The 13,283-nt window shown below is 36.7% G+C and overlaps 1 protein-coding gene across 3 annotated transcripts in view; it reads right to left on the bottom strand.

The window, feature by feature from the left end:
- Positions 1-13,283, bottom strand: part of SIPA1L2 (signal induced proliferation associated 1 like 2) — a 246,090-nt gene that overhangs the window by 31,004 nt on the left and 201,803 nt on the right. For all 3 annotated transcript variants that reach the window (XM_087776144.1, XM_087776142.1, XM_087776143.1), the window contains 4 exons: positions 6,998-7,255; positions 3,388-3,471; positions 1,782-1,885; positions 1,267-1,370 (listed from right to left, as the gene is read on the bottom strand). In XM_087776144.1, coding sequence (XP_087632270.1) covers positions 1,267-1,370; positions 1,782-1,885; positions 3,388-3,471; positions 6,998-7,255 — 550 coding nt within the window. The remainder of the gene's footprint in view (positions 1-1,266; positions 1,371-1,781; positions 1,886-3,387; positions 3,472-6,997; positions 7,256-13,283) is intronic.

Genomic DNA, 13,283 nt, shown 5'->3' with positions numbered 1-13,283 from the left:
GATTCTCATAAGGTATCAATGTACATAAGATGAGGAACTGGTCTCATGTTCTTACCAATACAAGTCTACAAAATAGAGTACAGATTCTTACTATGTATAGCAGGTTTTGCCATGTAGCAAACACACACACAAAAAAAAAAAAAAGACAACGACCATGCATATCATTAGTGTACTTTCCATCACCAAGTCATTGAGGCTTTTGCCATTACTGAAGACAAGCCACTAAACTAGGTAGACTAGAAATCTGTTCAGCATTGCCAACATACGAACTACATTTTTATAGTGCTTATTGACAATTATACTACATGGGTATTTCACAGAACATGACAGGTAGTATGGTGAGTAGAATTTCTTTTTTTTTAAAAGGTGTCTTGGTTTAACCCCAGTCGGCAACCAAGGACCACACAGCTGCTCGCTCACCCTCCCCGCCCCTGGTGGGATGCAGGAGAGAATTGGAAAAAAAAGTAAAACCCATGGGTTGAGATAAAAACAGTTTAATAGGACCGCAGAGGAAGAGAAAATAATAATAATAATAATAATAATAATAATAATAATAGTGATAACAGAATATACAAAACAAGTGATTCACAACGTAATTGCTCACCACCTGCTGACTAGTGCCCAGCATGTCCCTGAGCAGTGATCACTGCCCCCCAGCCAGCTCCCCCCAGTTTACATACTGGGCATGACATCATACAGTGTGGAACAGCCCCTTGCCCAGTCTGGGTCAGCTGCCCTGGCTGTGCCCCCTCCCAGCTTCCTGTGCACCGGGCAGAGCATGGGAAGCTGAAAAGTCCTTGACTAGTGTAAGCACTGCTTAGCAACAACTAAAACATCAGTGTGTTATCAACATTATTCTCATCCTAAATCCAAAACACAGCACTATACCAGCTACTAGGAAGAAAATTAACTCTATCCCAGCCGAAACCAGGACAAAAGGATATGAAATACTTCACAGATTAAGCAAGCCAGTATAAATGAAGCTGTAAATACACAGCTGAGTGTAGACTATACTAGTTTTATCTCCTCAATGCCCCAGACCAAGCCCTCTTGGAGTTCTTAGTTTATAAACACAGATTAAGCACACTCAGTTCACCCCACATCTAAGTGAGCATACACTTTGCCTCCCAACACACACAGTCGTCTTCATAAATTACTAAAATGTATTTTTAAGATATATTTCTTTAAGTCCATGGTAGGGTTTTTTTGTTTTGGTTTGGTTTTTGTTTTTTAGAGTTTTGAATGACATCCAAGTGAAAGACTTACATGTGAAAGTTTGTTTGGCGACTCCTTGCCACTGCCTTCTTTCTGTAAAGCCCGGTCTTTGTAGGAGCTCAGGACTTTGGTCGATGGTGCATGCCACTTGGTTTCTGCCATAAATAATTGTGTTTTAATTTCTGAATGCTAAAAAGATGAGTATACTGTACAAAGAAAAAAGGCACATGGCTTAGCATCAGGTTTCAAACCTGTACACTCTTTGGAATCAGAGACGTGTATCTTTGCAGAATTTCCTAAGATCTCATTTTTCAATGATAATTAAATGAAGTTCAACCTGCTTTTCATCATTCATGAGGCTTTCTGAAGTTCAGCAGTAGTTTGTTCCAAGTATTATCTAAATATTCTACACCATATTCTGTTAGACTGTCTGTAACAGTCCCCACTTTCACTGTCATATTACATGCTCTTTGCGTATCAAACCTCCGCATCAGAAGGTGGCTGCACTTCAACAGGCACTGCATTGCAAAGAACAATTATTTTTAAGATACAGTGTTTTTTATTACCAGAATGTCTAGTTCCTTCCAAAGTTTCCTCTCGTTCTCTGCCTCCTTCACACTCCAGTGAGCCTGAACCTTGGTGGTGTTCATGGAGCAAAGGGGACTGGCACCTTTTAACATAAGGAGAAAATTAAGCTGTTTGGGTTTTTTTCCTGGAGAACTACTTACATGATGAACAACAATAATTTTTACTCTTAAAAGCAAATATTTTTGAAGTGATTTGTTCAACCCCTCCCCCCCCCCCATCAAGCAAGTATGGTAACATTTCCAAACACTGCATGGAAATATTTACATGCAATTTTTTCAACAGCACACTGTTATATCTTAAGTGTGAATAGGCCAAGAAGACACTGAACTTTAAGAAGAAATGCATTCTCGGGGCTATATATCCAAAGGTTTTTGCAATGGGGAACTATGGAAAGGTATGCTTAACTGCTTTATGATCTAAGCCCCATAGAAAGTAACTCTGTAGTTTTTCAGATTTTCACACTCAGAACATGTAAGCTAGTACCCGACCCATTGCTTTGCATTGTATTGCAAAAGTTAAATTATTTCACAAAGCAACACACTAAAACCAAGGTTGCTATTAGAAATAACTGTGCTGGAAAAATGACACAAGATGCATTTTCATGCGTTTACTGTCAAAAAAATTGCCATAGTTTTATTTGAATTATTAGCATTTATTTAGCTGCCAGAGATTTCAGTGTATTCTGAAATTCCTTGAGGAGTCTCCAAGATATTGCATATATATCTGCTACATGGAATATCTTATCCACAAACAGTCATGCCAAAGCAATATTAAGCTTACAGAAAAGGAGTCAAGCTGATGTTTTCAATATTCACATTTTTTTTCTGAAAAGTAGCTTCTGAATGCCAAGTGGCAAGTCTGGAATGCTTTTATATTACGCTATGGAGATACTGCCATAGCTTAACATTTTATAACAGGAGTGTTTTCAGCAGCTGTATTTATACAACAAAGTGATAAGTTTAAAGTAATTTAGAACAGATGTCTCACATACATGGACAGTATATTGGGGTGGTCTTTTATACACAGATAGCTAACTTCTGAAACTTCAGCACCAAGGGATTAACAGAGATATGAAAGAACCATCTATATACTGCAGCAACCTTTTAGGGAGAAGAAACTTCTGAAAGAGTGGTACTTTTTTGAGGAGAGATGCTAGGGAATGGATGCCACTGGAACAAGCACAGCAGGAAACAAAACCTTCAAAGACCATAAAGGTAAGTTTTTAATCAAATACCCTTCCACTGAAGCAAAAGGAGGAGAAACTATTATTTTATTCCAGTTCTGAGTTACTAGCTGTTTTCTGGCCTGTTTCTGGGAAAGCAAACCTAAGGACTGTTTGGTATTTACCTAAATTGTAAAATAACAATTTGGTCCTAAAGAATTAAAGCAGTATGGCTTTAAAATTGTATTGGCATACATGTTACATTAAAGATCAGTAAACTTGTATGTCTGAAAATATACTAACAGATTTTGCAAATCAATCTATGACATAGAACAGCTACATAAATTTTGCTTCAGCAAGAAGATGCATGGGAGCTACAGGAAGATTTAAAAAAAAAAAAAAAAAAAAAAAATCACCAATACCCGTCATATCCCACTTGCTGTCTCCACTGGCTGCTCCCGCTGGGTCCTGGGTCACTGGAGGAGGACTGGTTGCTCGGAGAACTTCTGTAATGTTGACTAGAGTTATTAACAGTGCACTGAGGTATTTGTGGGGTTTCAGATTTGAACTCGGCTGTGCTTCTTTTATAAAATACATTCATTTTCACAAATAATGCAGACGCAGTATGAACACTGAATTATATTCATTTTGGGAATTTACAGCTTCATCTCAGTTTCATAGAACTTAAACAAGTATTTTTAAGCTATATTATTTATTTCATCACTAATAAAATATTTCCAACTGAATATATAAAAAAGGCACAAAAAGAGAAAGACTAAGTGCCAAATCCTATTTTCCTTACATCTAGCTTTACTTCTGAACAAGTGGGATTACTCAGGAGTCAGAGCAGCTGGATTAGGTCTCTAAATTTACATGTGGGGAGCTCTCATGATGGATCAGAAATGATTGTTAGTTGCTTTTCATTTATTCCAATTTTCAACATAGTAATTTAGAAGAGGTGATACCAATACTTTTTTATTTTATTAATTCTGTGACATAGAAGAGCAACAAGAAAACATTGTCATGAATAGTATTATTTTGTACTTATTATTTAAACTATTGAGCCTCATGTCTTAACGAAGTCTCTAATTACTCTTGGATTTCCAGACAATTGAAATGCAATGTTCAAATTTGGTTTTGATCACTCTACTATCCTTCCCTTCAGTGCACATCAGTCCATAGCTACAATACCCTCAGTGACACTACCTTGAATTCCCTGTATTTCCCTTCTTTTTTTCGTATTTTTTTTAAAGGCTATATGTAGAAATGAATGTATGTACTCAGCGAAGAGGTGAAAAGAGGTAGTTTTGGATTTATGCACAACACTTTCCCAAGAACATGACATTCAATAAGCAACTTTACTGTTCAACTTGAAAATTTTGAAGACATTAGCTATTATATTTTGTCTAACAGCTAAGCACACATACAATAAGTAGACAGTGTAGTGCCTAGTTTTTCAGCATGTCTCTCTCTGATAACTATCGACAGGACTGAGCCTCTCTCAATTAAGTGAAATAGTCTATAGGCTACAGTTGAATTTAGTTGCACGTTCTTGCTTCTTACCACCAAGAACTTTGCATTTCTTGCACAGCTTAAGTGAATCAGCATTAAGGAATGGTTAAGTTATGATCCCATGTGTTTCCAGCCTCCAGACTGATGTTTAAGACAATGTCCTCAAAACCGGGTCCATTGGTTTGTACTATCCCAGGCTGAAGAATGTCTAGATCCCAAGCCTCCCATTTGCTGGACAAGTGTCTAGCCATTAGCCTACTAAACAAAAGGTGGCTACAAAAGGAGAACCACAGAAATCCAGCCAGTGAATGCCTCACGCAGTTCCTTTACACAAGAGTTGCAGCTGCCTGCTCTCGGGAATGGATTCTAGACTCCAAGTGAAAGGATGCACTTGCCTACAAGTGTGGCTCAAGGACTAAAGTACATGGAGACTTCTTGATGTGAAAAAACAGAAGAGTGAGTCTGACTGAAGCTTCACTCTTAGGAACTCGCTATGAGCAGCTGTCACAGAATCAGGCATTTTGTAAAAACACACGTAGAGCTCAAGGATATCCTTGTATTTCTTAGTGACTAATTAGAGGAAACTCCTTGATCAATACAAAAACATTTCAATTGCCTTCTCAAAGCACTTAACTCTCCTTGGGAACTCTACTAGGAGCATAGGTGTTCAGGTCCCAGTTTTTAATTTCCCTCCAGGGACCGGGCATCTAACTGTTACATGCCACAGTAGTTGAACTGTTGCTGCTTAATTCTTTTACTATATCTAGCCCACATTTCTGTTGCTTCTTCCTCTTTTTATCTCCAAAAACAACTACTTTATCACTGACTTCAACGTTTCAATGTTAGCTCATTTTCAGATCGGTTGCTATAACTTCCCTGTTTTATCAACCTGCTTCTCCCTGCCTGCACTCTTCAATTCATCTAAATTGATATTGGGTCTCTGACCCTCTAAAATCTTTTTTTCATTTTCCTAGCCTGAGTATACATTTTCACCCTTGCAAGACTACTTGTAAGTACTAACCAACCTTACTTCAAACTCTCTTGCTTTAAGCCCATCTCTCTGCCAAGCCATCAACTATGCCTCTTGCCATGCGGAAAGACCTTGCCAATTAGGTAACTTTCTTTTCATGTTTCAAGACCCACATGTCACAGTTCATCATTTTCCTCTCTTTTCATTATTTATACTCTGTACCATGTCTTCCCCAGAATAGCACTTCTGCATTGCACTTGTTTTGTTTAAGTGATACAGCAATTTCTTCATGACAAGAGATAGCCTCTGTCTTAGCATTTTTTCCACATGCTTCACTGAGTGTTAGGAGAAGTGCAACTTATGTTTGCAAAGTTTTTTTGGAAATGAGTAGTATGTCAGAAAGCTTTCATTTTTTCTCTGTATAGGCATACAGTATGCTTAATAACGCTCCTTTTCCATAAGGGAAAGCTTAAGTCCTATAATGGTATATACATGCTTACAGAAATGCACCTCTCCTTTTTTCAGGGGGTGAGGAGGAGGGTAGGGGACAAGAAGAATATAAATGATCAAATGGTCATAATTGGGAGTCTGCCTTCCCCAGACCATGATATAGACATATTTTCAAATAGGTACCACTGTTAGCCGTATAAATTTCAAACAATGTAAAAAGTCACTAAATCTATTCTGCTAAATAACATAGATAGTGTAGCAATAGCGGTATTTCATGATTTCATCCAGAATTTTTTAAAGCTATTTAAGACTACTATTTTAGATTTTTATATCAATTAGATATTTTCAACATGCAGTATTTTTTTCCTTGGAAATTAGAACTACATCACCCCATGGAAAAAGGGCATAAGCAGAAATAATTGCAAATAATAAAAGACAGAGTTCTGCTCAAGACATATGGTTTTCCTAAATAATTCAAAGGTCAAATGTATTTACAAATTTTTAACTTTAAAAATAAATTTTTATCTTATGAAGAATTATGATTAAATTAGAACAGAGCTAACATTTAAGGATAACATCCCATCATTTAAGAGGTGTTACATATTCAAATCACAAGCTCTGCTTTGTTTAATTAAAAGCAAAGCAAAGCATAAGGACTGGTAATGAGTTACAGAACCTTTGAAACTATGCCAATAGCTTGGTAATGAGATTAAATAATTCATTTTTAAAGGGATGAGTTCATTTTATTTACACTCATTATTTGTTTAAATAGGATCCCAAAAGGTGGGGGACAGGATGTTGTTCAGATCAAAAAGTCACAAGGCAGTTTCCCACTTTATTGATCTGGGACTAAAGGGAAAGGTTAGCAGTAGGAGCAGTAGTACGGTCCACTTTCATCACAAACAACAAAAGTCACTTGTTTCAAGTAGAGGGAACTGGGCTCAGTGAATGCTCTTTAATACAACCTCAGAATTAAAATTACTGTCAAAACTCAACAAAATAAAGTTTAAAAAATAAGTATACCAAAGTTCTAGAAAGCAGAGATATCTAAAGTAAGGCACATTAGGAAAATGACAGGCATTAAACGGGGAGTATATTACCTTGCACCATCTGGCAGTTTTCTATCAAAGGAAGTGCTGCGAGGAATGGCTGTCTGAGCCTGCTGGAGAAGCTGCTGGCACTGCAGTCTGTCAGATGTTCCTAGGATTGGAGAGGCACGAGAGAGAGGCTGCCCAGCGGGAGTCGGCACCCGATGCCAAGTGGTATTCCTTCTGAAAGGGGTTTTATACTCACATGGGGTGCCTTCACTGTCAAGTTTGTATTCCACCATGGGTATACGACAAAGTTCTGAACAACCCCTGCAGGACAAATAAAAGCGCTGATCAGTCTCACTGGAGGGAACAGAAAAAGAAATCTTGCATTCTACAGTTAGAAGTATATGCATATTTTTCTTCCAGGTGCCTGAAGTGTTCATATAGCATTGTACAGCCCCTCCAATGCTTCAGAACTATCATGCCACCCAGGTAGGAAACTTTTCAATCTAAAGGATTTGCCCTCATGTGCTCAAAGGTTCTTGAACTCTCTTCCTTACCCTTCAAAAAGGAGAAAATATTAGGCTTTTATAAATTAATCTGCAGCTTGAATTTTACATAATAAAAATTAGTAGAAGCAAAGCATTTAGAAGTCAGCAAACATAAAATTCTATAACAGCTTTAGTTTGTTTAAATTCCATAAATACAAATAATTTCTTAAATACAAATAATTTCTTAATGTAAAAATTTACATATCCAAAATTACAAAACATGTTTGCTGCTTTGCAGCAAACTGAACATTTCTTAGTGGTATTGACAACTTTCCTTTAGAATCCTGCCTTGTCCCCACAGAATGACAGAGCATATACACTGGGATGCAAATGATTAAGTGGCATCTAAATATTGTTCTGTTTGTTTTCAAAGTGTACTTTCTATTCTCTCTCTTCCTGGGGGTCTCTATGCCTGGAAGAGAAATGGGGAGGCGGAAGGAAGAGATGAATCAGAAACAAGTCTGGCTTACAACCTCTGCTTGAACCTTACAGTGTGGTTAAATACTAACAGCATTCCCAGCAAGTGTAAACTCAGGTAAAAGTAGTGACAGTGTTTCCCAAAAGATCAGTCTGCCAGTGGGATATTTGCTGTGGACTCAGGCTGGACTTGAATTAAGGGTTCCTGTTTCAGAAATCAGTTAATAGAAGCTTAACACCCACTTTAAGCCAGCACTGATTATCATTGCGGGTATTTTATATTCTCACATACCGTCTCCATTATTTGTCTGATAGGCAGTGTATACTAAATTAATGTCTATAAAAAAATACCCTAAAAAATTCTAATGCAATGCATAAAGTTTAAGGAAGAAATAGTGAAAATTTGCCTCTCTGTCTAGCTTACAATTCTGCTCTATACCTTGAGCTGAGTCTTGATCAAGCTTTGCTTTTGTTGAAAACTCAACATTCACCATTTCCAACTAAATTAAAATCACCTAGAGAAAGTGTAATAGAGTGTGTGTAAAGTGTTAACAGTCTTAATCCAGAAAATACTTTGGCACAAATGGCTTAGCACAAATGTGCAGTTAAAATAAATTGTATAGATCCTCATACATTAAATTGCTGTGCCCCAAAGTTTCTGAACCAAACACCAAAAGAACATTTTCATTGTCAGTGTTCTGGTAAGCAGATTAAAAAAAAAAAAATAGATATTATAAAAATGCTAACTATGTTATTCAAGGTTGTTGAAGAGAAGATGCACGTGCAACTGTAGCAGTTACATAGTAGATACTCTGTATACGCCCAGTCTGATCCTGCCAAATGCTCCAGGCTGCTGAATTTCGTGGTACTAACAGGCAGTTTCTCCTGTAGCATTAAATCTCAGACCCTGCTGGCACTCGAACATATGAAAAAAGGTAAATAAAGAACTATAAAATATAGAGGGTAAAGCATTGAGAGTGGAGATTAGTAGCCAACGTAGGGTAGAAGACATCGTGATGAAGATGAGCTGAAGAGGGGTCACTAGAATGCTCCAAAAAAAGAACTCAGAATTCCTGGTTTTTCAAGGTTCTTCTGTGATCAGAAATATCAGTATTAAACTCACCAGTAAAATTTGACATGAGTAAACTCTGCTGACAAAGCATAGTTAGACATGCTAGAATTTCTTATATTGTGTGGGTTTTTTGTTTTTGTTTGTGTGTTGTTTTTTTTTAATCTAAAGGATCATGCTAAAACTGTACATCAAAAGAACACTAAAATTGCAAGCTTAAGAACTCAGAAGGTAAGAAATTTCAGAATTATTTTTGTTGCACACGTAACTTTAATCTGTCCTCTTTCTGTCAGTGGAGTAAAATCATATACTTTCTCGTTTGCTTTTAGCACAGAACTCTCTACCTCATTCCATGCATATAAAAGACAGCATTCTTTGAAGAGATACTACTCAATATGTAACTACCATTATGTTTTCGTATGGGCGAGATATTCAGTTGCATTTTTCTGCACTGATTTGTGATAAGAAATTATTTGATGGCTGCATACTTTCACTGAGTATAAAACTCATTTCTTTCCGGCTCCTCTTATCTCACAGCAACAGGGAATTTCACAAGAATGATTTTCTGGTTGTAGCTTCCCTACGGAGGTAGGAAGACCCTAATAGTCTCCTCCCACAGACAAGGAATGGAGCTACAGAGAAACCAATGTTATAAAATTATCAGTTAATTCCAGAAGGTCAATTTGATACATCTATAGCTTTCCCCCTGCCCCCAAAATGCCACATTTATTCTGACCACCACTTCAAACTGCTTCAGTTCATTTAGCTATTTTTTAAAATTTTTTCACACTTCTGAAAACCACAAAACACGTGTTGGGCTCCTAGAATGATGAATGCTGCGGAAAGGTTGAGTTAAGCGAATTGCATAGAATCGCACAGACATTTCTTCTGCAGAAGCATATGTAGATATTTCTCCAGTACAATATTCAACTCCTTATATCCCAAGACCATTCTTCTCTTCATAAAGTTCCCTGCCTCATTCATTGCCTGCAAGAAATGACACCAAGGTGCAAGAGACAATAGCCTCTAGCAGTGTAATCTTGATTCATTTCCAGAGCAGCTCTATGTTATGTGAACATAGAAAGTTTTTAAAGGAAAAAATAGCGTAAGATTGATTATTCAATTAAAGACTTTCATAAAGCTTTATATACAAAACAAACAGAACAAAGAAAGCCCAGATGACACAGCAAGGTTAATATTAGTGCACTGCATAATTTTTCATGTGGCTATATACGCACAGTTTGTCATTATTTGACTAGGAAGTTGAATAATTATATAGGCTACAATTTCAATCATCCTTCTGCTGATTTCTTAGTCTTGTTTCACTCCCTTCTTCATTCTGATAGACCTTAAGTGTTAGAAACAAACCATCCCCTCCCCAACTTTAATTATTAGGATATTGATTTCACAGTTTGTCTTGGTAATTGGGAAAGTTATAGCATGTAATTGTCATTGCATCCCTTATTAGATACCCCCCATAAAGCACTTCAAGTGCTGTAAAAATAGCCATGGGTTTTGAAGGCAAAAGGGATTGTTACTACTATTTAGTTTGACTCAGCTTGCTAACTGAATAACTACAGCATGATACAAAAATAGCAAACAAGCAGCTTTCCTGCAAAGAATAAGAATTTAAAATTTTGTAAAATTTTGTGTTTGTTCACATCACTAAAATGTATTCCTCTGATAAATGAAAAAATGATTCAGGGCACTGTTCCTGAAAAAAAAAAGGCTTACAAAACAACCCTATTTCAAATCACTATAAAAATCTAACAACGTTACTTTTAAATTCAAAATGGAGCCCCAACATGGCTGCTGTAACTGCCCCCCCCCCCCCCCCCAATTTCCATGGTTAAAATGGAACTACTTTACATAGCTTCTTTTGTCACATAGACTTTTTAATTTTAATGTTAAAGTGCCAAACCAATCAGTTCAACATTTATATGAAAAATTATGCTTCACTGCTTCACAAGCACTGCCTAAAGAAGAGATACTGCAGTATACTGAGATATGTGAAGTCATAATTGTAGCTACCTCCAATATCAGAAACAAAGAGAATCAATTAATTCATGCCTACAATCCATTAAGGGTCCCATCTCCCTGCCATGGATCAAACTGCAAGTTATCTTGCATGAAAAAAAAAAATCCCACCAAATTAAATGCAATTTCCTATTAAATATTTAATTGGACCATTATCTAACTTCTATTCATAATATTGTTACTTTTTCCACTGGATAAAGAATATGCATTGGCACTGGTATTGAATGATAGCTTTTAATTCCCTTCTTAATTTTAAGTTTTAATTTTTTTTAAAATTCACTTTAGAGAATATGTAAAGACAAATCTATATTCTATGGTCTTAAAAAGACTTAAATTTATGTTAAACAAGTATAGGATATCAAACATCTTTCCCTATTATATTCGATACAACATTTTGAAAAACAGACTCACGTTATTTATGAAGAAAGTGTGACCAAGTCTTAACCACACATCAGAAATGATAGCACTGCCTGTCCTTCACTGTAGCTTGGTATTAATTAAATCAATCTTTCAACACAAAGCACAGACTCCTACTAATATCTTTGGTTCAAGAGCCATATTATCCTATAAAAAAATTGGTTAATAAAACTTACTCTGCAATTACCCAAAGCATGACTCTATGATACAGCTAGCAGGTCATGACTGCATATTAAAATTTAAGAGCCCACTATAAAAATCTGCAATATTCAAATGTTACTGCAAGGAGCATTATGTTCTGAAACAATTATCGTGCAGTCCATTAAATTTTTCAAACTATGTTAACCAAACCTTTCAATATTAATTTAAGATTCCATATAAAGGTTCTGTAAAAGGCTCTGTGCAGGGCCTACATTAGGCAAGGCTGCTAGTTAAAAAAGGTAAATGTTTTTCTCCACAGAAAAGTTAGAAGCTTTCATAGACTATTATCAGCAGTTTGCCACCTTGATAACTACACAAAAGCCCTCTTTTCAGTTATATCCTACCACTATTAACTACTTGGTATGACTTTGGTATTTGGACCCCAACTATCTACAGATTTCATCCGTCATGAATGATTTGTTAGGGTAATAACAAAACTAGAATAACTGATTACAATTTAACTTTAGTTCAATGTATCACAGATCTGAATCACTAAGGGGGGCGTAGGGATAGAGAAGTAATCGTTGGTGTTCACCAGTTGTATTACACCAATAAATTATCCCGTATTATCACCATTTCAATTCAAGTCTTGCTCAACAAGGAGTCTTTATCTATATCTAGCAGTACAATAAGTAATTGCATTCTTCTAACTCAAACTTTGCATTTGGAAGTGATCACTTCTTTTACAGTGCATGTTTGTTCCTACACTACAGCAGTTCCCACAAGGAGTCACAGTAAGACTGAGGACCCATTATGCAATCTATTAAATCCACATAAGAAAACACAGATTAGTTTCACATAATTGTAGGGACTTAACTAAAAAGCAGAATTTAGTAGCTTAGTTTTGCTTAGATGCACCATGTAGTTAAATAAGACATCCATACATTTCCCCTTCTCTGACCCTTTCAAGTGCCTCCTCCTGGAGGTAACCCCTCAACTCCACTGACTCCCTGTATCGACTACAGTGCAAGTCCAAGACATTTGATAAGATTCAAATGGTCTAAGAGAACTTTGGTCAAAAAGTCAAGATAAAAATTCCAAGTTCTGACATCTCAGAAACCTATTAACAGTAGTCACACTGCATCCAAAAAGAAAGCGATGTCATTTGAAAAACAATAAATCAGTTTTACTTTAAAATAATTTCATAGGACAATAGACGTATGCGATTGCTTACAGCAACCTCAGATAAGGCTGCTGCCCACTTTATCATTCCTGGTTTAAGGCGTGTGGTAACTCTCTGGCAGTCCCTTCACAGAGCTGCAGAGCTGAAGCTGACAATCCCTCCTTTATGAAGATACGTTCATTGTCCTGACCTTTGTTACTATTCAGTTTTAAACAGAATCTTTGTGTTGGTGAGCTGACAAACAATTTAGAGGCCTCCTAAGAGCCTCTATGCCTGCACTGTTGTACGAAAAAGACAAGAGAAATACAGCCAGGACTCTGGATGAAAGGAGCTAGTCAGGAAACGAGAGGGGAAAAAACCCAAAACCAACCAAGGTGTTTGGCTTACTTGTATGATCGGTAAGGCAGTAACAACCCCTGCAGTCTCTGCTGATCGAAACTAGGACAAGAGCAGAGCAAGTCACATTTCCACATCCCAGAGAACAGGAAAAGAGCTAGATCAAAATACAACAATTATGGGGAATAAAGGCTTGAGAAGCTA

The sequence above is a fragment of the Nipponia nippon genome, unplaced genomic scaffold, assembly GCF_047370975.1.
Source record: "Nipponia nippon isolate SJK-2023a ecotype South Korea unplaced genomic scaffold, ASM4737097v1 scaffold_4, whole genome shotgun sequence".
In the NCBI taxonomy this organism is placed as follows: domain Eukaryota; kingdom Metazoa; phylum Chordata; class Aves; order Pelecaniformes; family Threskiornithidae; genus Nipponia; species Nipponia nippon.
Note: the sequence above shows the minus strand (reverse complement) of the source record. Positions and strands in the feature narration are given on the sequence as shown.